Here is a 25,313-nt window from a genome sequence, read left to right as displayed (position 1 = left end):
ACTTCTGAATATCCTTTCCCGGCCCCCCAGATTTTGTCCCAACACCAGTTTGTGACTGTAACATGGTTTGAACTTCAGGGACTGTAAGACAGTTTGAACTTCATTTCATTACACCTGAGTGCCACTCTTTTGCATCCGCAGAGGAAGAGAACTTTGAGTTCATCATCGTCTCCAGCACAGGGCAGACATGGCACTTTGAGGCCAACAGCTTCGAGGAGAGAGATTCCTGGGTCCAAGCGATCGAGAGCCAGATCTTGGCCAGCTTGCAGTGCTGTGAAAGCAGCAAAAACAAGGTATTGAACCACACAGCTTCCTGCTGTCCCTTTCCCTATTGAATCCTGCCTTTAAGTATTGATTGCCTCTAAGGCTGTTGTGATTTTGGCCATTTCAAAAAAGATGTTGAGACTTTGGGGAAAAGTGCAAAGAAGAGCAGTTAAGATGATTTAAAGGCCTGGAGACAAAAACACATGAAGAACGGTTGCAGGAACTGGGTATGACCAGTCTAGAGAAAAGAAGGACTAGGGGTGACATAATAGCAGCATTCCAATATTTGAGGGACTGCCACAAAGAGCGGGGTGGTGGTGTTCAACCTATTTTCCAAAGCACCAGAAGGCAGGGTAAGAAGCAATGGATGAAAACTAATCAAGGAGAGAAGCAACCGGGAATTAAGGAGAAACTCCCTAACAGTGAGGACAATTAGGAAGTGGGACAGCTTGCCTTCAGAAGTTATATGTGCTTCATTTCTGGAGCTTTTTAAGAAGAGACTGGACAGCCACTTGTCTCAAATTGTATAGGGTCTCCTGCTTCAGCAAGGGGTTGGGCTAGAAGACCTCCAAGGTCCCTTCCAGCTCTATGCTGATTGATTGATTGATTGATTTGTAAATGCACTATCCATATTTGGGTTACCAGATACACTATATTGCCAAAAATATTCGCTCACCCATCCACATAATCAGACTCAGTTGTGAGCGAATACTTTTGGCACTTTAGTGTATCTAAGGAGGCAAAGGAGGGGCATGGACAATGCTGTTGTAACTTTGTATGGTCATTTACAAATCGCTGTAAGTCGTTTATCTTCCAATGCTAGCATTCCAGTAATCATCACATACAATGGATGGCTGGAAACAAGGCAGAATGAATGGACATTTGAAAATATAACAAAACTTTAGTCAAATGGTTGAACTCTGAAGGCCCAGAAAGTCCAGAGGGAAAGAATAAGCAGGCAAAGAAGAAGTTTTAAATAGAGACCACAGTTTCTAATATTCAGTGCACACAGAGAGCAAGTTATTAGGATGAGAGTTGGAAAACAGGCTGGGAAGATAAATATCCCCAGGCCTAACTTGAATTAGGCATACAACATTTTAAAGGATTAAAGAATAAATATAATTTACCAATAATTACAAAAGGACATTTGCAAAATACTACACAAAAACATTTGCAAAGTATTAAATATTAGTGTTAAATATTACCATATCACACTTTTTATTTGATTGACTAAATCTATTTCTGGACTCTTCATTTTTCAACTTTGGGGTTCAGACAAATGAATTATTTTCAATTAAAACATTTATGCACATAATTTCAATGTCTTAGGCAGAAGCATTTGAGCTACCTGCCCATGCCATGCCCTTCCGTCCCACCCTCCCTTCCTTCCTGAATTCTATCACTCAAAGTGATTTAGCCCAGTCATAATTCTCTTATCATGGTAAGAAGAGTTTGAGCATTATTTGCAAATGATTAACGGTTAATTAATGGTTGTGTTGCAGTTCAACCACATCGCTGCAATTCACACAAACTTTTTAAAAGCAAGAAAAATAGAAGCCAATTACACACACAAAAATTGGAAAAAAAACTGATTGATCTATTGGAGAAGGAAAACTGGGTTTCCTTTTGTGAATAGCCCCACAGAGTAGGTCCTGCTGAAAATAAAGCCAACTTTTGTGATTCATTTTAATTTGTTTGTTTCATTTATATTTGCTGCCCAGTGCCCATATCATTTCAAAATGACTCTGGGCGGCTTATACCATTAATTTTTTTCATATCAAGCATAAAAAAATGTAGGGAAGGGAGAATATCCTCAGAGATTCTGTTGTATTTGAGAATGGAAGTGGAGTATAATCCAAAAATTTCATACATGTTTGGAAGATGTGTTTCAAGACATAGCAGGCAATAGCTTACCCTGCCTTACAAGGCCTCTGTCAAAATTAGGGCAATCTGTGAAGTAACCCCTGAAACAATGGACATTTTATCATCTATCTGTCTTCTGTCTCGCCAACAGGCCCGGATGGATAGCCAGAGTGAAGCAGTGGCAATCCAGGCTATCCGAAATGCCAAAGGAAATTCTTTGTGCGTGGATTGTGGGGCATTAAGTAAGTATGTGGCAGTTCAGACTTTTTCAACCAGGGGCGCTCTTGAATTTCCATCCCACATAGCTAGTGACATGAATGGCTGGAGGTGATGGAAGCTATAGTCCAGCAAAGCTGGAGGGCACTGAAGAGAGGAAGGTGGACAGGCTGACTTTAAAGAGCATGTTGGCTGGACTTGTATAGGAAACGATTGCTTGTTTCAAGAAATAAACCCAATAGGGACGGTGCATTTCCTGTACAAATCTCAGTATGGCATTAATTGCTAACTCTAATTCAGCATCCAATATTGTTGCTTCCAATCTACTGAAAAAGTATATTATGGACTTGGTTAAAAGCATTTTTAATCCCTTGTTTCAAAGGATTTGGATGACATGCATATATTTCTCTTATTAAGGTGATGGACTGAGCAAAATTGGGGGCTATCAGAATAGCTTTATGAAACAACAGGACTTGAAATGTTCTTTGTGCTTTAAAGCCGACATTCACTAAATCTGGGGATGATGGACCGTTTTAATCCCAAGAGTCATAATAATGAATGGTTTCCCAGAAACATAGTGTCCTCCCCAAAATATATATGAGACTGTCCTACATTCATTCTCTCTCCCTGAAATAATATCCTGTATTAAAACTGAGAATACGAGTAATAGGTGGTCTATATGGATAGATTTAATAATACTATACATTAAAGGATTGAGCTGCATTTTTATGCATATCTCATTTCTTCAAATGTCACTCAGTTAATTGTTACAGGTAGTCCTTGATCTACAACCACAGCGGAGCCCAGAATTTATGTTGCTAAGTGAGAAACTTGTTAAGTGAGTTTTGTCACGTTTACAACTTTTCTTGCCACATTTGTTAAGTGAATCACTGCAGTTGTTAAATGAGTAGCATGGTTGTTAAGTGAATCTGGCTTCCCAAATGACTTTGCTTGTCAGAAGGTCCCAAAAAGATGATCACATGACCTTGGGATACCACAACCATCAAAACTATGAACCAGTTGTCAAGTACCCGAATGTAAATCACATGACTATGGAGACGCTGCAATGGTCATAAGTGTGAAAAATGATAAGCCACTTTTTTCAGTGATGTTGTAACTTTGTACAGTCACTAAATGAACCGTTGTAAGTCGAGGACTACCTATATTTTATATATTCCTTTTTTATTAGCAATGTTGTATTGTTGGTTGCACTTCATCATATCTTCTAGTTTTTATATTTTACCAATACAATATTTAAATCTTAAGAAAAGGAAAAGAAGACAAGAGGCCAGACACACCAGAGAAATAGGAACATAGATGGATTTATTTCCACCTGCACCTTTAAGCTTTTAGGGACGGAACTTTTTTCTTTAGTCTCCTTTGAAGCTTCAATCTGACAATTACTACGTCAAAAAAGCCAACACAGTTCTAGGCTGCATAAACAGAGGGATAGAATCAAGATCACGTGAAATGTTAATACCACTTTATAATGCCTTGGTAAGGCCACACTTGGAATACCTCATTCAGTTTTGGTCACCACAATGTAGAAAAGATGTGGAGACTCTAGAAAGAGTGCAGAGAAGAGCAAGAAAGCTGACTAGGGGACTGGAGGCTAAAGCATATGAAGAACAGTTGCAGGAACTGGGTATGTCTTGTTTAATGAAAAGAAAGACTAGGGGAGACATGATAACAGTGTTCCAATATCTCAGGGGTTTCCACAAAGAAGAGGGAGTCAAACTATTCTCCAAGGCACCTGAGGATAGAACAAGAAGCAATGGGTGGAAACTAATCAAGGAGAGAAGCAACTTAGAACTGAGGAGAAATTTCCTGGCAGTTAGAACAATTAATCAGTGGAACAGCTTGCCTCCAGAAGTTGTGAATGCCCCAACACTGGAAATCTTTAAGAAGATGTTGGATAACCATTTGTCTGAAATGGTATAGGGTTTCTTGCCTAGGCAGGGGGTTGGACTAGAAGACCTCCAAGTTCCCTTCCAACTCTGCTATTGTATTGCATTATTGTATTAAATGATAATGTCTAGCTATAAAGAAATAAGCCATCTCCAGCACAGATGTTTCTGTCCTTTGGCCTGTCATTTCCCAGCAGACAGGTTTGGCCTACCAGCCCCAGCAGAGACTTCAGCAACCCTGCCTTCTCCGAGATCTGGCTCCTTTGCATCCCAGCCGACACTCCTTTTTAAGGGAACAGATTGATTCTTCATAGGAAAAGGAAGCTGTTTCAAGGCTGGGTCACTTTAAAATATTGGGGAGGGAGACTTAAAGGAGCTCAGAAGAACAGTCCCACTGCAGAGTCCTTTCCATCCTTCCTTTTGCTGGTCAGCTTGTGATGTCTTTCTCTGTCTCTGTCTCTCTGTCTCTGTCTCTGTCTCTCTCTGTCTCTCTCTGTCTCTGTCTCTGTCTCTCTCTCTCGTCTTTCCTTTCTCTTCCTCTATAAAAGGAAAGTCTCCAAGCCCAAATCCGAAAATACTCCCTGATAATAAGGCTTACTCCCAAGAAGGCTGGGTTTCCCCCTTTACTACATTGGGATATCCCTCACTTGGCTAATTACCACCTCTCATCCTAACTTGGGTTGGGTGTGACTTAGCACATCAGTACAATTCCTTTAGCTTAGAATAACAGGTCTTTGCTTTGAAGAGGAAGGGCAGTTCCCTGTCCTTCATCCTAATTTCTAATTCCTCCATTTTCTTCAGATCCAACCTGGGCCAGTCTGAACCTGGGGGCGCTGATTTGCATTGAATGTTCTGGCATCCACCGGAATCTGGGCACCCACCTGTCTCGGGTGCGCTCTCTTGACTTGGATGACTGGCCCCTGGAGCTCACCTTGGTGCTCACCTCTATCGGGAACGAAACAGCCAACAGCGTTTGGGAGAAATGCACACAGGGGCGCCGGAAACCCACCTGTGAGTCATCACGGTAAGTGCAGATAATCACATTATGTAGTGGAAGTATAGCCTGAGAGAGTTAGGCAGGCCTAGTGTGTCTACTTACCTGGGAGTAAGCATTGTGGCACACATACTGGTATTGATCCAATACACATGCACAATACAGAGAGAAGTTAAATTATTAACGCATGATGTAGCTAAGGTTGGGCACATTGCAGTGTTGCTGACTTGATGTATGGGAGGAAGGAATCTATTGGGGATAACCAAACTCAAAAGGAATTAATCCTAAATATACCTTTTATTTTATAAGTTCTTCCTATGGAGAATAATCATTCTGTCCTTCTCTCTGCCTAAAGCAGTATTTCTCAACCTACCTGAAAGAATTCTGGGAGTTGAAATCCACACATTAAAGTCACCAAGGTTGAGAAACACTGGCCTAGAAGAAGAAACTATGCAGAAGTGGGGGAAGCAGTTGATATCCATACCCTTTCCAAAAAGGGAATGGGACAACTTGCCACAGCCAACTTGCTGTGGCCAACTCACCATGGCCACAGCAACTCACAACTCACCATGGCCAACTCGTCACAGCCAACTCATCACGGCCAACTTGCTGTGGGACAATGTAACAATTTTACTTAATTATTTAAAATAAATTTACAAATATTTTAATTTTTGCCATTCACATTTTATCCTGTCCCTCTTTTTGCATCCTTTCTTTAATGATTCTATTCCACCATTTCTTTGATATTAGTGTAACTCTTGTTCCGCATTAAGTTGTCCTGTGATGAGATGGCCGTGGCGAGTTTTTCTGCAGCAAGTTGGTTATGGCAAGTTGGCAGTGGCGAATTGTCATAGACCCATTTGGGACCTGAGAATCATCCTAGCTCTTAGATCAGAAGATGTCCATATAACTGCCTTGAATTTTTCACCATAGAGATAATTAGCAATCAGTATCTGAATGTCTGGATTTTACTCCTTTTCTTCATGCTTATCTTCCATTCCTTTGACCATCTCTCTGCGTAAGAATCTGCCGTGTTTCTTTTTTCTTTTCGACCTCCTGTGCTTTTCATAACAGGGTGTCTCTGAGCTTAGAGACTCTTATAGCAAACTTTTTTAATTTCCTTTTTTAGGGAAGAGCGAGAATCTTGGATCCGAGCCAAATATGAGCAACGACTCTTTCTGGCACCACTACCAAACTCTGAACTCTCCCTTGGGTGCCAACTGTTCCAGGCTGTCTTGGACCAAGACTTGTGGGCCGTGCTGCTTTTGCTAGCTCACAGTGCCAAGGAACAGATCAATGCTCCTACCGGGGACAAGGATCGGCGCACAGCTCTGCATGTGGCATGTGACCTTTCACACGTGGTTATCACCCAGCTTTTGGTCTGGGTAAGTTCTTGGCAGTAGAGGCACTTTTAAGTCCGTGTTTAACTACCGTGTTTCCCCTAAAATAAGACAGGGTCTTATTTTCTTTTGACCCCTGAAATAAGCGCTTGGCCTTATTTTCGGGGAGGTCTTATTATTTTTGAGGTGCAGGAGGCCTCTTAACCTCGGGCCACAGCCTGTGGATCGGCTGATCCAGAGAGGACGGGAAGTGCTGTCTCTGTTTCTGGCACACTCTTGCCAGCCCTAGAGTCACTGGGCCTGCTGCTCTTTTTGTGCCCGCCACTAAGAGAAGGGGCACAGTAGCTAAGGTTTGAGGGAGTGGCCTCCACGAGGCTGTTCCATGTGGATGGCTGGTGCATGCAGGGGGCATGGGGCATGTTCCCCCCTTCCCTACAGGAAATGGCGGGGACCAGCTGTGCATGCGTTTAAATATTTTAGGGGAGGGCTTATTTTAGTGCATGTGCTCAAAAGCCCAATTGGGCTTATTATCTGGGGAGGGCTTATTTTTGGAGAAACAAGGTGTTCAAAACTGAACAATGATGTGGTCTCCCCCACCCCCCAAAAAATCAGCACCTACAGTGGTTCTTTTTAGCCTACAGCCTAGTCACATCATAACAACCAACTCACACTGATCCTCCAATGGAAAATCATTAAGCTCCTTCTGGAGGTATAGAAAAAAAAAACATTGCTTATCAGAAATTAGGAACAGCCATAGCATTGGGTGTCTTTGAAAAGACTGGTACTGATGGAGCTAGAGAGAACTGGAACAGGGGGGGGGGCAGGGGAAGTGAAGTGATTGGTCTGTGTAGCTTGGTTTTGTTTAATTTTTTCTGCCTTTGAGCTTGTCTTAATTCCTGGTGACTTTTCTTGGCAACGTTTTTAGAAGTGGTTTGCCACTGCCTTCTTCCTGGGCTTATATGACTCAACAATGTGTAACTTGGGGAAACTATAGAAAAAAGTATCAAAAATAACAAGGGCTGGGGAAGAGAATAACCCTTTTGAGAGTGGCAGTGGCTGCAGCATATTCCACTCCTTACTGAAGCTCTAGATTTCCAGCTTTCAGATGAAATCCAATCATGTCTACACAACAGCAGAACACAACAGACTTGTGTTTTGGAGTTCCTAACACTAATCCGTCTTTTTTTCTCTCCCTCTCACAGTACGGTGCTGACGTTAAGGCCCATGATGCTGTGGGGCACACCGCACTCTTCTACGCTCGCCGAGCAGGAAGCCAAGAATGCATTGACATCTTAATGCAACATGGTTGCCCTAACGAAGGCTACAGCACTATTGCCACCCCAGGCCTGCGCCGGAAAAGCAGCAGTGCCAGCATGGGAAGGACTGAGGCCCGAACTGCCCTGGTGTAGCATGCCGGGGGGAGCCTCTTCCCCATCCCAACGGTGCCAACAAGAGTGCAGTGACTGATGCCTCCTCTCCTTAAGGAGATCCCACTCCCCTCTGGCACCTGGACTGCAATGCCAAGGAGCATAGATCATGACTTGTGTCATGCAGAGGCGGTGGCGGCTCCCATCCAGAGCCTGGCTTCAGTGGTTCTGCTTGGCATAGGCTGCCATCACCAAGACTCACAGCTCTCTCTACTGCCAGGCCTTGAGCTGCTCTGCTGATATCCTGGGCAAACAGCCGTCTCTCCAGACAGGTCATCAGAGAAAGCCTACAGGGAACCGAGAGCAATGCGTCCCAGTATTTGGAGTGAATAAGAATTAGGACCTGGGCTGACGTTGTCGTCTTCCCAATTAAGACTTTGGGAAATGAGAGGGACAAGTGTTTACGTGGGGTCAGCTCCCCTTTTCTTTCTGGGTTTATAAGTGTTGAAGGCGAAAGGTAAATCAATATTACTGGAGCGGTTGGTGTCTGAACTACACTAACCACTTCTATGGAGCCCCAAAACATGACAATACAGGGGGGGGCGGGGGGAGTGTTGAAGGGTCCAAGAGCATTTGTCACAACAATAGCACTGAGGGAAGAAGGTTCAAGAGGGAACCTTTGTGTCACTTAATGTGGCTTAAGTGAACCCCTCTCCTCCTCGTGTTAGGGTACAGGGCTTAGTGGATGCACTTGAGCTGTGGCGCACTAAAGGGGTTGTAGGCCAGCCTCCCTCATTTCTAGGCAGGAGCGTGTACAAAAACAAGAGTGAAGATGTTTGCTCAAATCCAGCGAGGACGGGCATGTGGAAAACATGCATTTCATGGAGAAACCTGTTTCCATTATTCAGTTTCCCTTGCCCTTTCAACAAATTGGGTTTTCTCTTCCAGAACGCCGACTCTTTGGGGCATTTTTCTTTATCCGAGAGAGAGAGAACATATTTTTATTTAGCAGACACAGCTCCTAATGCCTGTTTTGTGAAGCGTTTTAATTTGAAATGTCGTGAGGCTGTTGTGAAGCCCACCCGCACCCGGCCTGTCCAGGTCGAAGCGGGTGAGGCTGAATGAATTAGGACACCCATTAGCAGCAAGTCTCCACCTATTGCCTTGCCAGACCCCTTTAGTCTTAGACTCAGGATCACCCTGCTATCACTCGGAAACACCAAGCACACTCCTTCTTGAAGCCGCACTGAAACACATTCCTTCTGCTAACTTTTCCTCAGGTCTGGCGCCAGATCGTTGCACTGAAATAGCTGTTATGTCTTACACTCTTTCGAAGGCCCCAAGCTGCCTCCTTCTCCTTAGAAACCTTTCCACTCTTTCAGGTCGTTCAGAGGAGGTGACAAATGGTTGAGGCAGCTGGTTACGGGCCAAGAAGGGGGCTCAACCACAGTGAGGCAAACGCTGGGCATCTCTGAGGAATTCAACAAGGCCATCTTTTATGGATGCTGAGCGCTCCTCCTGAAGCTATAGACATACTGAGCAGCCAGAGGGGGAGTTCTTCCAAAGCAACACAGAGCCTGGCTGTTAAAAAGAAGAGTCATTTTTTTTAAAAAAAAAAGAGAAAGAAATGAAGGAACATTTGTAAAAAGCTCCTGTCTTCACTCCTCCCAGTATTATCTCCCCTTTCTGACTTTTGTCCTAGTTTATTGCTTCATTTCGAGAAGGATAAAATCCTTCCCACTCTTTCTTCTCTTTCTGGTTTGGCAGCTCTCCTGGTGCAAGTGTTTACAGGCCTCGCCTCCACTGTTGTGGCAGGGGCATCTGTGTGGTTGTGATGAGTGATGTGGTCTCAGGCTTTATTTCAAATCTGTGATCAGGGTAATGCAATTAATCCTCCCTCCCCAGTGTGGACAGACCTGGGCTGGAGCGGCCGTTACAATTGCTGCCTCCACCCCACTGGCCTCTGGTCAAACCCAGCCTGATCTCATTCCTCTGGCCGCTGGTTTGTACCATGAGAACTGGACGTGCGGGCAAAGGGCACAAGCCCAGCCAGGCCACATCACCTCTTAAGACACCTCGGGCTTTCTTGCCCTTCTGAATCTGAACAAGTTCTTGAATGTACTGGCGATTGTGTTGCACGAGATCCATGCCCCTTAGCTGTCAAGATGGAACCTGATAGGCCTGGCCCCAAGAGGATAGTTAACAGACTCACATTGTTGCCAGCTTCCCCACGGCATGATGGATGAGCATGGCAGGCTGTTGGGAAGGGAACTGGCTGTGCATCCTGGTTTCCGAGCACTTTGGAATCCAGCCTTGAGGGTCAGAAGAAAGCAGGGGGCACTGATCCGTCAACACTGAATGTAATTTATGCTTTGGGGGGGCTGGCAGTTCAGCACAAGTTCGTGGGAGAGCCTCTTGTGCAAGCCCCAGATTTGGGACTCGAAAAGTAAGGTGGGTGGAAGTGGGGGGGGAGGGGATGTGGAAGTGCCAGAGCTGATATTATTGGCCCTGTGCAGCTGTTGTAATCTCTTGGATTGTACCTTGTAAGTATGTGACAATGTAAGAAGATGTAATAACAGTGACTGATTATTCCTTCTTGTGATAGCTTTCCAGAGTTGGATTGCCAAGTGGGTGGGAATATTTCCGTTGGGTTTTTTTTTTCCTTCTCTTTTTACAGCAGCAGCAAATAAGGAAGAGCATTTAGGAGAAAGTAAATGTTGCCCCCCCCTTGGAAATTACTAATGCTGAGAAGGAGAAGAGGAGAAGGAAAGGGATAGCAACGGAGTTTGTAACAATTGGTCAAATGCAAGCTAGGGACATGATATTCAGGTGATCTCAGAAGCCTTGCTATGTTCCCAGGAGACCACAAGGAAGTGACAGTACTCTTAATTCTCTCCACTTGATCATCTCCTTGCCTATCTTTTATCCCACTGCAACAAAATCTAGTGTTTAATATGACAGAAGTAGAAAAAAAAACTCAGCATATAGATGGACAGGAAGATTCCTAAGAGCATTTGCTTAACTTGTATTGCTTTGCCCCTTATTACTTAGCTCCCGTTGGTGTCTTGCTGTAGTATTATACAGAGACAACTAAGCACATCTACGTCCATTGAGATCTTCATCCACCACATTCTCAAATGCGTGTGCTGCATGATAAATACTTCTAGCCATTCTCACCTGTTCTTGCTATCGCAATGCCTTCATTTGTGAACTGCTGCATGAATGGTCCATTGTAGGAAAACCTCAATTTAACAGACGAGAGGGGAAAGGGGGTCTGTTAACTCAAAATGATGTCAATTTCCATCCATTTACACTGTTTGTGTGACACTTGTCCAGACTGCTTCAGAAATGGGCTTTTGTCTTGTTATTTGCGGGGGAAGCAAAAAGAGAAACGTTATCCATCGCCTCATAAGCCTGCTGAATTGAGGTTTTACTGTATCTTCATTTAAAGTATGATAATTGGTGATCTGTAAATTGAGTTGGTAGATAGGAAATGTGGTTAAAACAAGTAGATTAAGACTTATTTGGGGGGAAAATGCCACTGAGCAATAATCCATTACAGTTACAAGTAGTTGTTGGCTTCCTCACCCTAACAGGCTTCATACATTCAGTGGGTTTTATTTGCAGCTGCTGCTTAGTGTCAGTCCTGAAATGGCTCCTTCTGTGTCTCCATTAGCCCCTTAAAATAAAAATAAAAAATCCATTTTGATAAAGAAAAACCAGAAGACTCCTCAAAGGGGGAGATTTAAGGGTTTATTCTTCATTTTAGGAATCCAGTCTGCCAAACTGAAAAAGTACAGATTCTAAATGAACATAAATTCCCCCATCATTGAAAGAGTAAAAAATAAAATTTAAAGTTTACTTCAAGTTTAAATAGGTTTCTTTTTCTTCTTCAAGAGACTGTAAGAGATGAGTTAGAATGCTGAAACTTTTAAAGTGCTATAATTGGTATTTGAAAAAAAATAAGACTATTTCCTATAGATATATCTTTGCCCAATTCCAATGTTACTTTTTAAATGTATATCCCACACTAATCTTTTTAAGAAGTCGTACTACACAACAACATTAAGATTAATCTCTTTTTGTAGAAAACCAAGTATTCCCACCCCCTACCAAAATCTGCACAATCAAATTCTTCTGTGCTAATAATAAAGGCCAGCTAAGCCAGTGTCATCCCAATTCAGAGACTTTGGAGATCCACAGTTTAAAAAGTGCTCACCACTTCTGTGAAAACCCGAAGAGCCCTTCCACCATGCTCATTCTTGTAGGCAAAAAAATAATAATCAAAGTACTATAGATTCAAATGTGATAATTCTTAATTCAATTGTGTGCTCTTTAGAATGACGTGTGCACGGAAGTATGAAAGTCATAGTAAAAGTTGTATCAATGAAAAGATACATATTTATAGGGATCTCACATATAAAGAGTACAATTAGCTACATTCAGATGTTTCAGTGGGACTTATGCGATACATATTCTTGGTTTCTCTGACAATAAGACAAGAGTTTTAAAGAGTACACAGAAACCTTTCAAAATTATTTCCCTTTGTACAATAGGACAATAGCTCCCTTATTGGTAATAACCGCGTCAGAAGGCCATTGTCTTCAAATGTTTCATGGTTAGTAGGCTAGCCAAACATTTTTAGAAACTTATCCTTTCTTAAATTTTAATGGAAAAACTTGTAAACATGACAAATCTTATTCAGAAGCTAAGTCAGTCAATGAGGGATAACAAGAAAGGTACAAACTAACATCTGAAGAGAAGGTGGGGACTGGGATTAAACAAATCCGCTTCAAATCAGCACCAAGGCTCAGCCCAACTGTCCGTGAAAAATTGTGGAACGAAGGCCTCATTCCCAGCCCTTTCTTTGTGCCAAGGGCTAAAACAGCCTCTTCTTTCTCCTCATAACAAAAGACACAAAAATCCCATCATAAGTTACAAAGTAATGGAAGCCAGTTGGTTAGGATCACCAGTATATGTAGCTGACTTAAGCTGCCCTTCTTTTGAGCTTCATCTCCTAGAGTTGGGGGCTAAGGGCCAGCCAGTATGGTCAGCTGTGAAGTTGGCGCCACAGTCAACGTAATTGTAGGTCTCCAAGGAACTTTGAGATGTGTGGCCAATGTAGGAGATTTTCACTGAAGTTCTGAAAGGCAGAAAGAAAAAGAAGAATTTTGTTTATAAACCAAAAAGTAAGTGGAGTCCTCACAATATATACCTATACTGAAATATTAAATTATGGGCCAGAAGGTTTATATCATTCAACATACAAATACAGCAGCTCCACACTGGACAATGCTCAAGTTAAGCTGCATTCAAAAACCATCTGCAAAGTTCTAGGGCAACATTGTACGTATCAATAAAACTATCTCCATTTAACATAAAGGAGAGGGATGCTACCACAGCATCTTTTGCCATTTGCCATGGAGACCAAATGGGGTAGGAATTAGAAACCAACAAGATCTAGAGGGGCACAGACTCCTCACCTCGTTTAAATTTCCTGTAACTCCACTCTTCTCCTTCAGAAGCCCAGAAAATTGTTCATCAAAATACAAGTTTGCTAGGTAAGGCAGTGGTCAAGTTCAAACAGTAATCTGGGACCTACTGACATATAAAAAAACCAACAGACCCTCTCTCTGTTCCTACCAAACCTGGGTTATTCACCAGGTGTTTTTATATTAAAGCAATCAGATAAAGGCCCCCATAAATGTGGGAGAAGAGGAGTGTTCAATTTTTGGAGAGACTTTTATTATGTGTTAAAACTAATCCAGGATATACGTAACAGTTTGTCTTTTCCAGTTGTTTTTTTAAAGAGCAAGCAATAATGCCAGCTTTAAAAAAACACAACTTCCTAACTTCCAGCTTTCCCAGCTTTTGGCAACTGCCATTAAAAATCAGCAGAATTATTAAAGGAGGTTCTGGGATTAAGAAAATGTTTTTCTAGTATTAGGGGACAATCACCAAACTAGTTATGAATTTATATTTAGAAATATAAAACAGAAAGGAGGAATGTTTTCAAATGTGTTTCTAACCCAAGAGATACAAAGATTTTTTTAAAAATCCGTAAAAAATTACACACCTCATAAAAATCACAATATTGTGCACTCGGATCTTTGGCAGCGTGCAGAAGAAACTGAAAGAGAAAATCACAAAATCTTAAAATAATTTAGAAACTAAATGACACAAGCAATCTTGAAAACTATTATTCTATATCCAGAACATAGTATAGCCAAATTTAACCTTGAGCAGATTTTATTGCCAAATCCGTGTTTAGCTTTATTTACCATAGGTTATGGACTATTTTTTACACCTATGGCTTTTGTTAAATCAGTCACAATATAGAGATACCATTTCAGGTAGAGATACATTTCAGTAGAGATACCTTTTAACAGTAGCATATTGATACAGCAACATCTTTTTACGAATAAATTTACTTTTGGAACAACTAGGAAAATATTCTACACCTACTTTTCAGGCTATTTAAACAATTAAAATATATTTTAAAAGGTTGGGTTCTTCCAGTGATTTGAAGCAATGAGAAAGATTATGGCTTCTGATGATACTCCCATTTTTGTTTCTTTTAACATGGAAGCATGCAAGGAAAAGTTTTCAAATTTATCCAAATGGGAATAAGAAGGGATGATACTTGGAAACGTAGAATACAAGTGAAGTCTTGCACATAAATTATAAGCCTAGAAGGAACTGCCATAGATCTACTGCATATATAAGATAAAATAGCTGAAACTTTATTAGGGAACCTAGCAATGGCAATTATCTCACAGCAAATATTCTATTTCTTCATTAACGTCAAATTCCAAAAATACAAATTACTCACTATACATAAGGTCCACCCATTTCAGCTTTCATGGTGAAATTTACCTGGAAAAACACAGATTGTGAGTTAACTATAAGGCAGCAACAGTAAAGGACTCTGAAGCAAACGTTTGCTTCTTCACACAGAGGTTGCCGTAGTGGATGGTGCCAATCACAAAAAAACCTCCAAATGAACAATGAGGCATTCAGATTATCTTTCTTTTTAAGGGGGGGGGGGGGGCAACAATAAAGTCAGGCATTACATTTTTTTTCAGAATAATTATGGGGTCTATTTTAACTCAAGAGACATTCCTTATTCATAAATTTCATTTTAAAAAATGTAGAGCTTGTCATCTGAAAGCACAATTTTGGGTGGCAATAGATATGAACACTTTGGACTTTCCAAGTTTCCCATTTATTGACTTTTCAGTAAAATAATTTAAAAATACATCTCATATTACAAGGAGCCAACAGAGGAGTCCATGGGGACACTGGTTCTTTCAGGAGCCAAATTGCCTTTCACTCTTGAGTTAGCTAGAGCAGGTGTTCCCAATTCCTGGCAACTCTACGACGCGTGAATTTCAACTCCCAGAATTCCCCAGCCGTCATAGCTGGCTGGGGAATTCTGGGAGTTGAAGTCCATGTGTTTTAAAGTTGCCAAGATTGGGAGCCCCTAAGCTACAAGATTATCTGTTCTTACCACACCTAGCCCCTCTCTCCATAAATCTTAGTTTCATGTAAAATAATTGCCATACCAGCTGGTCACTCAGTGGCTGGATACGAGTAACGTTGTTGATTTGTTGGGTCCCAACCACAGTGTTCATGTATTGCACCTGACTGGACAAGTTGGTCACTGCTATAGAATAGAAATTGGAATTCCGGATCCGAAGGGTGGCCTATGGACAGGAGAGAGGAAGGAAAACTGCTGAAAACAGTTTTCCAGTTACCCTAGACATCTAACTTTATGAAGATTAATGTACTGGACCTTACCGTGATGGAAAGAATTACTAGGGAGTTTTTTTCATCAAACCAGACTGTAACCACCTTGATGCCATTGTCATCCACAAGCACTGAATGTGGAAAAAGAAAGAAGACCACCAATCCTGATGCTAGAAGACAGAGCAGCACTGACACAGAGACGTAGAGTTTCCTGCAGAAGACAAGGCCAATAGTTCAGGCAATTTGCCGTGCTCGGCTCCTGCAGGCAGATCTTGCTATATATTGCAAAAGATTCCGTGTTCTACTTAGCGATAGAACTAGAAGACCTTCCACTTTAATATTTAATTCATTAATGCATCTCAGCATTGCATTATTGTTTACCATTTGCAAAATTCTGAGACTGCATTATCAGATGTCATAAGATCTGGAGAATGATCAGGGGAATCTACTCAGCCATTCTAAGATGCATCTTAGTTTTTCTGGGGACGCAAATCAAGTTCCGACAAAATATTTCATCCTAGCCTGGAAATAGGCAAATATGTCAAATACTTTTTGTTCCCCGAGACAATTTTGGGCAGGGCTGTATACAATCTTAAGGAAGAATTAGATTTCCTATGCCATGACTAAGACGTCAATTGATTTCTGACTATAATTTTTAAAATTAAAGGTAAGCCTCTATTTTAATATTTCTGTAACACACTATTACTTTTAAAATTGCTTTAGCTATTCTGATCATCTTCAAATAAGATTTCAGTGAGGAAAATGATAATCATAACCCAAATTCTCAATTCCACTTCTTAACAGCCCCGTTCTATGTAACATATAATAAGGGGTACTGAAAACTGTTAAGCCAGTAGCATGCGAAAAATCATCAAGTTCTCAGTCCTGCTTCAATTAAAGCAGTGTTTCTCAACCTTAGCAAGTAATCTGAACTTCCATTTCCAGATTTCACATCTCAGCCAGCATGTTGGCTGGGGAATTCTGGGAGTTGAAGTCCAGACATCTTAAAGTTGCCACGGTTGAGAAACTTTAATCTAAAATATTCCCTTCATGAAATTCCATTCCCAAAAGTAATGCTTCCCACTTCAGCCCTTGAAAATGTCTCTCCCCATAGACATGTCAATCAATATTCTTTATTGTTCAAGGGCATTTCCACATTTAAGACTTGTTATTTGAAATGATACCTACTGAAAATAATCATGAACAGACAGATAGGGAGAGGGGGAGGGAGGGAGAAAGAGAGAGGGGGGGAGGGAGAGATGTTTTAAGCTGCACTGAAAAAAATGAAACATTGCCTTCCCATTAAGATGCCAGAATTCACTTGGTAATTATAGGGACAGACTGAAGACAGCAAATTATATTGGTCATTCGATCACATTAAGTTGTAATCCAGAAGCACCCAGATATTTTAGAGATTAAAATGATTTCCAAGTATTCTCAACTGACATGGGTGGGGTTGGAAATACAAGTCGCTTTTCAGCTGAATATTCATTTGTTTCATGCCCGCTCAACTTATATACATTACACAAGACTAGGAATTAATTATTCCTGTATACTTACGTTCTTTGAGGTTTTAATCTTTGATCATGATATGGAATCAAAGCAACCAGTTCGTTAACTTGCTCTGCAGACAAAAACAATAATAACCATGAGTACCAACCTCTCTGTGTCATGGTGAGATAGGACCATTTTTAGAGTCTTACTTTAAATGCAGTGTGAGTGGAAGTGAAGAACACGTCATTTAAAAAGTCATATTTTTGTCTTTATACCAAGAAAAGACAACATGTAACAAGCTTAGTAAAATGCAGGAACCTCTCTGGAGCACAAGACTATATCTTTCTTCCAAGGGATTTTTAATCTAAATAAACAGATGGTAATAGCTTAAGCAAGATTTTCTTTCATGTGGCAAAAATGAATCAGGTCTCTACACCACTGTCTCAGGCACCAGACAAAAGATATCGCATCTAATCTCAGCAGCAATATAAGGTTAACGAGTAAATCTAGGCTGGTTTCACTCGTTGTGCTAAGCTGTAAACCACAATTTACAAGTCCAAATTAGTAGCATTTCATACCACAAGGAAACCATGCCTTAGTGCAGAGGTGTCAAACTCAAGGCCCGGGGGCCAGCTCCAGCCCATGGGGTGCTTAGATCTGGCCCGCGGAACCACCCTGAAAATAGTGAAGGACCGGTCCACAGTGCCTCTGCCAGCCAAAACTGGAGCTCACAAGGGCCATGTGTGGCCTCCTGAGCTCTGTTTTCACTGGCAGAGGGTTGTAGGAGGCTGTCACAGCCAAAAATGGAGCCTGGGAGCCCGTTTTCACTGGCAGAGCACTCAGGCCACCACTGGTGCCCCGCAGCACAAGTGATGACAGGCTGGCCATACCCACTTTGGCAACACCGCCCCGGCCCTCCCGAGGTCCTGATGCGGCCCTCAATGATATCGAGTTTGACACCGAGTTTAAATCGAGTTAATGTAATACGTAAACCAGATCTGTCAATGCAGGAGGAACTTGATTTCAGGCAGATTAACCTCAAGAGCATTAGTAATTGTATGTGTGATTGTAGCAACAAATGGGGGCAGAGACGAAAAGGAAGAGAATCGAAAAGATTTTATTCATTTATTCCTATTTAGATGGCCACACATCTCACAATCACATGATTCTGGGTGGTGTACAACAAACTTCTAAGCAATATTAATATTGTTAATATTAGAAACTTTAAATTTGTAAAAGGTATGACAAAATTTAAAAGAGGTCAGGTGAAGAGGACATTTAAATTAACCAGGAGTCATTTTAATATTTTGCCAGTCCCCTGGATGCCTAGGCCTCAACTGGTCTTGAGGATGTCCACAAAGTTAAAAGGGGAGGCCAGCCTTACTTTGTGGCAAAGGGGATTCCATAAAGTGGATGGGGGACACAGCGGAAAAATCCTGTCACTTAGGACCAGTGGTGGGATTCAAAATTTTGAAAATTTTTACTAACAATTCTGTGGGCGTGGCTTCGTGGGCGTGGCAGAGGAAGGATACTGCAAAATCTCCATTCCCTCCCCACTCCAGGGGAAAGATACTGCAAAATCCCCATTTCCTCCCAATCAGCTGGGATTTGGGAGGCAGAGAATAGGTGGGGATGGGGCCAGTCAGAGGTGGTATTTACCGGTTCTCCGAACGACTCAAAATTTCCGCTACCGGTTCTCAGAACTACTCAGAACCTGCTGAATATCACCTCTGCTTAGGACCCATCAATTAAACATGATCCACAGGATGAGCAGATGTAATTAGGCAGAGGAAGTCTCTCATATAACGCAGCCCCATGTCATGTAAGTAAGACAATGTGAGATGGAACAAATTCTCAAAACCAGGCCCTGAAGATTATACTAGCGATAAGATTATAGAACTCTATAGCAAAAAAAGATGGCGAGAGTTCTGTCCTGAAACAAAATTCTTCAAACAACCCTAACCCCATTATGTCATCATTCCTTGTGTCAATCAAGGAAACGAATGATAAACACCACACAAAGGATTCCTTGCAGAGCAAGCAAGTGGTTCAATACATGCAAACCAAGCTGGATTAAAGAGATAAGCCCAATCACAGAACAGAAAGGAAGTTTTAAATAACACCCATTCATTTGACAAGAAAGTTGTTCTTCAACTGTTATCATTACACCTCTAGGTAAAACATGAAACAGCAGCAGGAAATGGCGAAGGTAGGAAGTGAGGAAAGAGTGGCATGCTAGGACCATGAAATGTTCATGTCCAAAAGGACTCACCAATCAAACAAAGCAGGGCACATAAAATTACCTGTGGGAATGCAGCCAGTGCCTTGGCAGGAGGGACAGGTGATGCTGTCTCGTCCAGTGAATTCAACATATGGAAACTTGGCAATATCTTCTTCTCGATCTTTATTGGTCAATAAATCCTCATCATTCTCTTTTTGCCTCCTGGAGCAATGGTTACTTGAGTCCACAGAATGGAAACACCCCATTGCAACTAGTATCCAGGGTAACCCCACATGAAACTATAAGTAAAACAGAGGAGAAAAAATTACACAGGAGTAAGAGTCTTCCACCATTAGCACAAATTTCACATGGACAACACGGTCTTAAAAACGTATGCCTTCCAATAATCCAAATTCTAAAGGAAAACATCCAAAAAGATCTGCGACCTATACACAGGATGTGCCTTATTTATTTTAATTTTTGGGAGGGGGATTCACAGTGGATTATGCTAACTAAACAAGAGAAGTGATTATCACTGTATTAGAAGAGAGGGAGGGAGGTATTCCATTTATCCAAGATTAGCCTATTCTATAATCCTATTTAGGAACAAGATAAGCATTAGAATGGGGAAGGACACCCATTGCTTTCTAAATATTTTGGATTATGGTTACCCATAAGCTCAAGAGAGCATTATTAGAATTAAAGTATCTGGAGAGGCCTATATCTGACTAAAGATATACTTCTGGAGCCAGAAAAAGAAGCTACAAGAACTGTCAACCAGTATCAAGTAATCAAGAATAAAGATTTTATCACATTATAGAAGTTCCCATTTTTTTCATATGTACACCATTTAATAGTTGTACAAGTTATAAAATCAGTGGATTTTGATCTATATGAAATGATACAGCAACTGAAGTGAGTCCCTTTATGAACTCATTGGACTTGTCTTTGAGGCAAAATCTAATGATCTTACCTTCCAGAAAGTGGTCCTCTGCTATTACCTTTTTGCCCTCAACTTGGTCTGTATCATCCAGTTTAATTTCCTGTCCATTTTTCTGGGAAAATAGACCTACTATCAAGCACTATGCTTAACTGCAATCACCACCGTTTTCTTTTCAAAGGCCTGCAAATCACTCTGGTATGAAATGAAGCTGAGACTTCACTGCATGCCAGATTCTCATTATTGTATTGTATTCAAGAACAATACAGGTTTTGAGGTGGAAAAAAACGAGTTTGATTTTAGGTTTTGCTGATTAGATGGATTTGTTGTCCCAGAAATGGCTAGTATATATGATTATATAAGAGTAAAAAGTTGAGGGATTTATGTTACTACCTTATTCTACTGCATCAAAAGGAGTTGGAAATTAATGCTTTTCTTTTTCTTTTCTCCTTTACTTTTTTCTCTTCTCCTTTTCCTCCCTATTCCACCATTATTTTAATTTTTGTTTGTACTTTTTAAATATTATAATAATCTGATAAAATATTTAAATTGGGAAAATAATTGTTCTGAAAGTTAATCTTTTTTTTTAAGTTAAAATTGGATGAAGCAAGACATTTTGATAAATACTAAGGAAGGTGGCTGATAGGTAACTACTGACACCACCATGCCTACTTTTGGATTAAGCTCAGCTTTTAACACTTTTAATAGAAAAATAACAATACCAACATTTTTAGGGAATGTTCTCTATTGTAACTCACCTTTAAACCAGTGTTTGTCAACCTTGGCAACTTGAAGATGTCTGGACTTCAACTCCCAGAATTCCCCAGCCAGCAAATGCTGGCTGGGGGATTCTGGGAGTTGAAGTCCAGACATCTTCAAGTTGCCAAGGTTGACAAACACTGGTTTAAACCACACCTCTATAACAGTGCTAAAGCAGTGCTAATTAGTCATTTTTATTTAAAGAAAACTCTAGCACTGAGGCTGAGCCCAAAATATAAATTACAGTGCTGTGTTGCATCAAAACAACAGTACAGGCAATAGGAGGGAAAGTTCATACCAAAGGTGTGACCAAAATAATGCCATCACAATGCAAAGGAAAAGAGTTGGGTGAACAAACAATCTGCATGTGGAATTCTGCAACTTGGGAGTTGCAACTGAAGAAACGCAGCTGCTGTGGATACAACAACACAGCTTCTATTACAAAATGAATGAAGAAGAAAAACCACATTGGACCCTCCAACCCAACACTCTCCCGCTGTGCCTCCAAAGTAAGACAAAGGGAAGAACCAGTCCATTCTTCTGCCTGCAAAACAATACTTGGATTGTAAATTTCCCCCATCCCCCAGTTAAACCCGCCCACTGCAGGAAAATTTAGGACTACAATTGGCAGGGACTACAGCTATCAATACTTCACAAACAATTAAATGTTCCACTCAGGGAAGCAACCAGAGACTGGGCAGAATTCCAGTAAGAATTAATTTCTTCCTAAATGCTAGCACTGTTCCGTAAAACGCGCTTGGGAATTCCATCACCTCAGCTCTGGTCTCCTCCTGATACGTTAGGCTACAACAACCTTCATCCTCAGAGTGGAACAACTACTATGGTTACTAATAGAGGTAGTATTAGTTTGATTTACGACCACAATTGAACCCAATACTTCTGTTGCTAAGCGAGACCATTGTTAAGTGAGTTTTGTCCCAATTTTAAAGACCTTTCTTGCCAGGGTTGTTAAGTGAATCACTGCAGCGGTCAAATTACTAACACAGTTAAGCAAGTCCGCCTTTCCCATTGACTTTGCTTGTCAAAAGGTTGCAAAAGGTGATTGCGTGACCCAAGGACACTGCAACCGTCATAAATATGAGTTAGTTGCCAACCATCTGAATATTGATCACATGTCCACAGAAAGATGTTGCAATGGTCAGAAGTGTGAAAAATGGTCCCAAATCCTTTTTTTTCAGTGCCGTTATAACGTCAGTCACTAAATGAACTGTTGCAAGTCGAGGACTACCTGTAATAATAGCAATAGCACTTAGAGACTTATGTACCACTTCACAGTGCTTTACAGCCCTGTCTAAGCGGTTTACAGAGTCAGCCTCAATCTGACCTCGGTTAAGATGTTAAGGCTGAGTCAACCTCCGCAGTATGAGCCTCAACATTCAGCCGTAACACTGAGTGGAGAACCCCCATCCCGCTCCTGCAGCCACAAGAAGCCACCGTCCTACCTAACAAGGATGCTGTGAAAATCTACCAGAAAATCTTGACCTCCTTGGAAGGAAGGAAGGCTCAGGGGCATATAAATAAAAAACAAATCCAAGCGTTGCTTTGCAGTCTATGCAAACAGACACAAACGGCCTTTAAGGACGTTAAGTTTTTGCTGTTGCGACTGCTACACTCACCGTCCCTGTTTGCCTCCCCCCAACTTAACTCCTGAGAGCCCCTCCTTGCTAGTAAGTAAACCAGCAGCCCTCCTCCCCAGTCTTTCATTGCCATCATTAAACCTTAAGTCTCCCGCCCCGCAAACCAACCTGCAGCCGCCGCACCAAACTCTCTCACTGCGGAAGCCGCTCTTCTCTCTTTGGAACGTGGTCGCTACGGCACCTTATTACGTCACCGCGCGGAACTCCCACTCCCCTCCCCTCCCTCCCCGCACCTTTCTCAAAGCAGCAGGACCGACGCGAAAGCGGCCAGAGAATCGCAGCCGCGGCGCCTGCTACCGACTGCGCATGCGAGGCGCGGAAGTGTGGGCGCGGGGGCAGACTGTGCTCTTAAGTGTGAGCCGGCCGTCGGAGCTTTCTAGTCACGTGAACGCTGCTGCCTGCGGACGTGACCCTCGGGCCTTGCCATTTTGTGTGCGTGCTTTCGTATGTCACGCTAACCCACCGCGGGCGATGGCGGCTGATTCCGCGCAGTAGGTTTAAAGCGCGATTGAGCAGTAACGACGGCGAAGCGAAGGTCTTTTAAGCGCCTCGTATAGAGCCAGCTCATCATCTCAAGCCGCGGGAGACCGGCTTATTCGCGGTTTATCCACCGTTTTGCATGAAGCTCGCTCGCCATCCTTGATGTGACTTAGAGCAGTGTTTCTCAACCTTGTCAACTTGAAGATGTCTGGACTTCAACTCCCAGAATTCCCCAGCCAGCGAATGCTGGCTGGGGAATTCTGGGAGTTGAAGTCCAGACATCTTCAAGTTGACAAGGTTGAGAAACACTGACTTAGAGTTTAGTTGCTGCAATGCCCAGAATGTCTGTGGCGATTCTCAATCATCCAGGTCATGGTTGTCCCCAAGGTGCTTTTTCAAGAGGCAACTGGACTTTTTATTTTGAAGACGCTTCGCTCCTCATCCAAGAAGCTTCTTCAGCTCTGACTGGATGGTGGAAAGTAATTTTTTTTAAAAAATTTTTAAACAGATTATCTGAGTTGGAAGGGACCTTTTAGGTCAGTAATGGCGAACCTTTTTTGCTTCGGGTGCATGCGTGTGCTATAGTGCACGCTCACGTGCCCACCCCTATAATTTAATGCCCACGCCGTGCCCCCTGTGCATGCGCACGTGACACCCCCACACTGCCTTGTGCATGCGAATATGGCTTTCTTGCAGCCTGGGGAGGGTGAAAACGGCCTCCTCCATTCCCCGGAGGCCTTCAGGAGGCAAAAAACGGCCCACATTCTGACTTTTGGTGGGCCAGGTAGGTCTGTTTTTCACCCTCCCCAGGCTCCAGGCTTTCTAGGAACCTGGGAGGGCGAAAAACAGCCCAACATGCAAACCGGAAGTTTGGGAACAGACTTCCGGTTTGCGCATTGGGATGGGAAGCCTCCAGAGGGCGAAAATCAGCTGGCCAGCATGCGCATGTGCGATGGAGCTGACAAGGCAACACCTTGCATGCCCTCAGAAATGGGTCCGCGTGCCATAAGTTCACCATCATGGTTATAGGTCATCTAGTCCAACTCCCCCTCAAGCAGGAGACCCTACACCATTTCTGACAAATGGTAGCCCAATCTCTTCTTGAAAGCCTCCAATGATGAAGCTCCCACAACTTTCGAGGGCAAGCTGTTCCTTTGGTTGGTTATTCTCACTGTCAGAAAGTTCCTCTTTATTTCTAGGTTGAATCCCTCCTTGGTCAGTTTCCATCCATTATTCCTTGTCTGGCCTTCAGGTGCCTTGGAAAATAGTTTGACCTCTTCCTCTCTGTGGCAGCCCCACAAATATTGGAGCACTGCTATCATGTCTCTCTTGGTCTTTCACTAGACTAGACTTCACTAGACTGGTGGGGAACGCAGAAAAGCCCTGTCACCTAGGATGACCATCTGTCTGCAAGGAATATAAATCCTTCCATTTCCCTCCATCCAGTCAGAGACGATGAAGCTTCTTGGATGAGAAGCAAAACGACTTCAACCAAAAACAAGTCCAGTTGCCTCTTGAAAAAAAGTACCTTTGGGACAATGCCCAGAATGGACTTCAGGGTATTGTTTACTTTATATAGCCAGACTTCCGTTCCATCCCACATCTAAAATAGAAATAGTTTTATTTTTAAAAGTCGGAAGTTGCCAGTTTGGTCTAGTGGTTAAGGCGACTGATTAGAAACTAGCAAGAGACTTGGTTTGGGCATGAAAACCGGCTGGGTGACTTTAAGGCAGTCACTCTCTGTTTCAACCCAGCCCACCTCACTGCATTGTTGTGGTGAAAACAGAAAGAGGAAGGAATATTAGTTACATTTGCTATTTTGAGTTATTTATTAAAAAAATAATAAAGAGGGGCTATAAATAAACACCATGCTAAAGGACTCCATTCTGACTTTTTAGGAAAAAAGAAATTAATAAACTGGTGGTGTCCCCTTGCGAAAAATTCATTCTAGAAATTATATAGGAGAAAATTGACAGCTGTCATCCTGCATTCTAGTAAACTAGAATCAACGTGGGGTGACATATGATTTGCATTTTGACTGCTTTTGTTTTGTTGTTGTTC

General features: G+C 42.1%; 2 protein-coding genes across 4 annotated transcripts in view; one reads left to right on the top strand and one right to left on the bottom strand.

Annotated features, from left to right (window-relative positions):
- The window catches only part of AGAP2 (ArfGAP with GTPase domain, ankyrin repeat and PH domain 2), a 175,525-nt gene extending 164,979 nt beyond the window's left edge, over window positions 1-10,546 (top strand). For all 3 annotated transcript variants that reach the window (XM_087710534.1, XM_087710533.1, XM_087710532.1), the window contains 5 exons: window positions 142-293; window positions 2,279-2,369; window positions 5,052-5,274; window positions 6,374-6,629; window positions 7,787-10,546. In XM_087710534.1, the coding sequence (XP_087566660.1) occupies window positions 142-293; window positions 2,279-2,369; window positions 5,052-5,274; window positions 6,374-6,629; window positions 7,787-7,993 (929 nt within the window). In that variant the 3' untranslated portion in view covers window positions 7,994-10,546. The remainder of the gene's footprint in view (window positions 1-141; window positions 294-2,278; window positions 2,370-5,051; window positions 5,275-6,373; window positions 6,630-7,786) is intronic.
- A 1,138-nt stretch (window positions 10,547-11,684) lies between these two features.
- Window positions 11,685-23,024, bottom strand: TMEM106C (transmembrane protein 106C). Its single transcript, XM_014054490.2, has 8 exons — window positions 22,881-23,024; window positions 19,498-19,714; window positions 17,261-17,324; window positions 15,752-15,911; window positions 15,517-15,657; window positions 14,784-14,827; window positions 14,028-14,081; window positions 11,685-13,094 (listed from the first exon to the last, which is right to left on the bottom strand). Exons 2-8 carry the CDS (start codon window positions 19,679-19,681, stop codon window positions 12,962-12,964), a joined length of 780 nt encoding a protein of 259 aa, XP_013909965.2. The 5' UTR covers window positions 19,682-19,714; window positions 22,881-23,024; the 3' UTR covers window positions 11,685-12,961.
- Between the last annotated feature and the right edge of the window lie 2,289 nt (window positions 23,025-25,313).

The sequence above is a fragment of the Thamnophis sirtalis genome, unplaced genomic scaffold (assembly GCF_051295495.1).
Source record: "Thamnophis sirtalis isolate CommonGarterSnake01/CBP01778 unplaced genomic scaffold, rThaSir2_p1.2 scaffold_3, whole genome shotgun sequence".
In the NCBI taxonomy this organism is placed as follows: Eukaryota; Metazoa; Chordata; class Lepidosauria; order Squamata; family Natricidae; genus Thamnophis; species Thamnophis sirtalis.
This window is presented reverse-complemented; position numbering and strand designations above follow the sequence as displayed.

Bases quoted from the DNA above. Each gene is read 5' to 3' on its own strand.
- TMEM106C (XM_014054490.2), bottom strand. From the start codon at position 19,681: ATGGGGTGTTTCCATTCTGTGGACTCAAGTAACCATTGCTCCAGGAGG. The intron at 17,325-19,497 runs GTAATTTTATGT...TTTTGTCTGCAG, and splicing joins CACTGGCTGCATTCCCACAG to AGCAAGTTAACGAACTGGTT. The intron at 13,095-14,027 runs GTGTGTAATTTT...TCTGCCTTTCAG, and splicing joins AATATTGTGATTTTTATGAG to AACTTCAGTGAAAATCTCCT.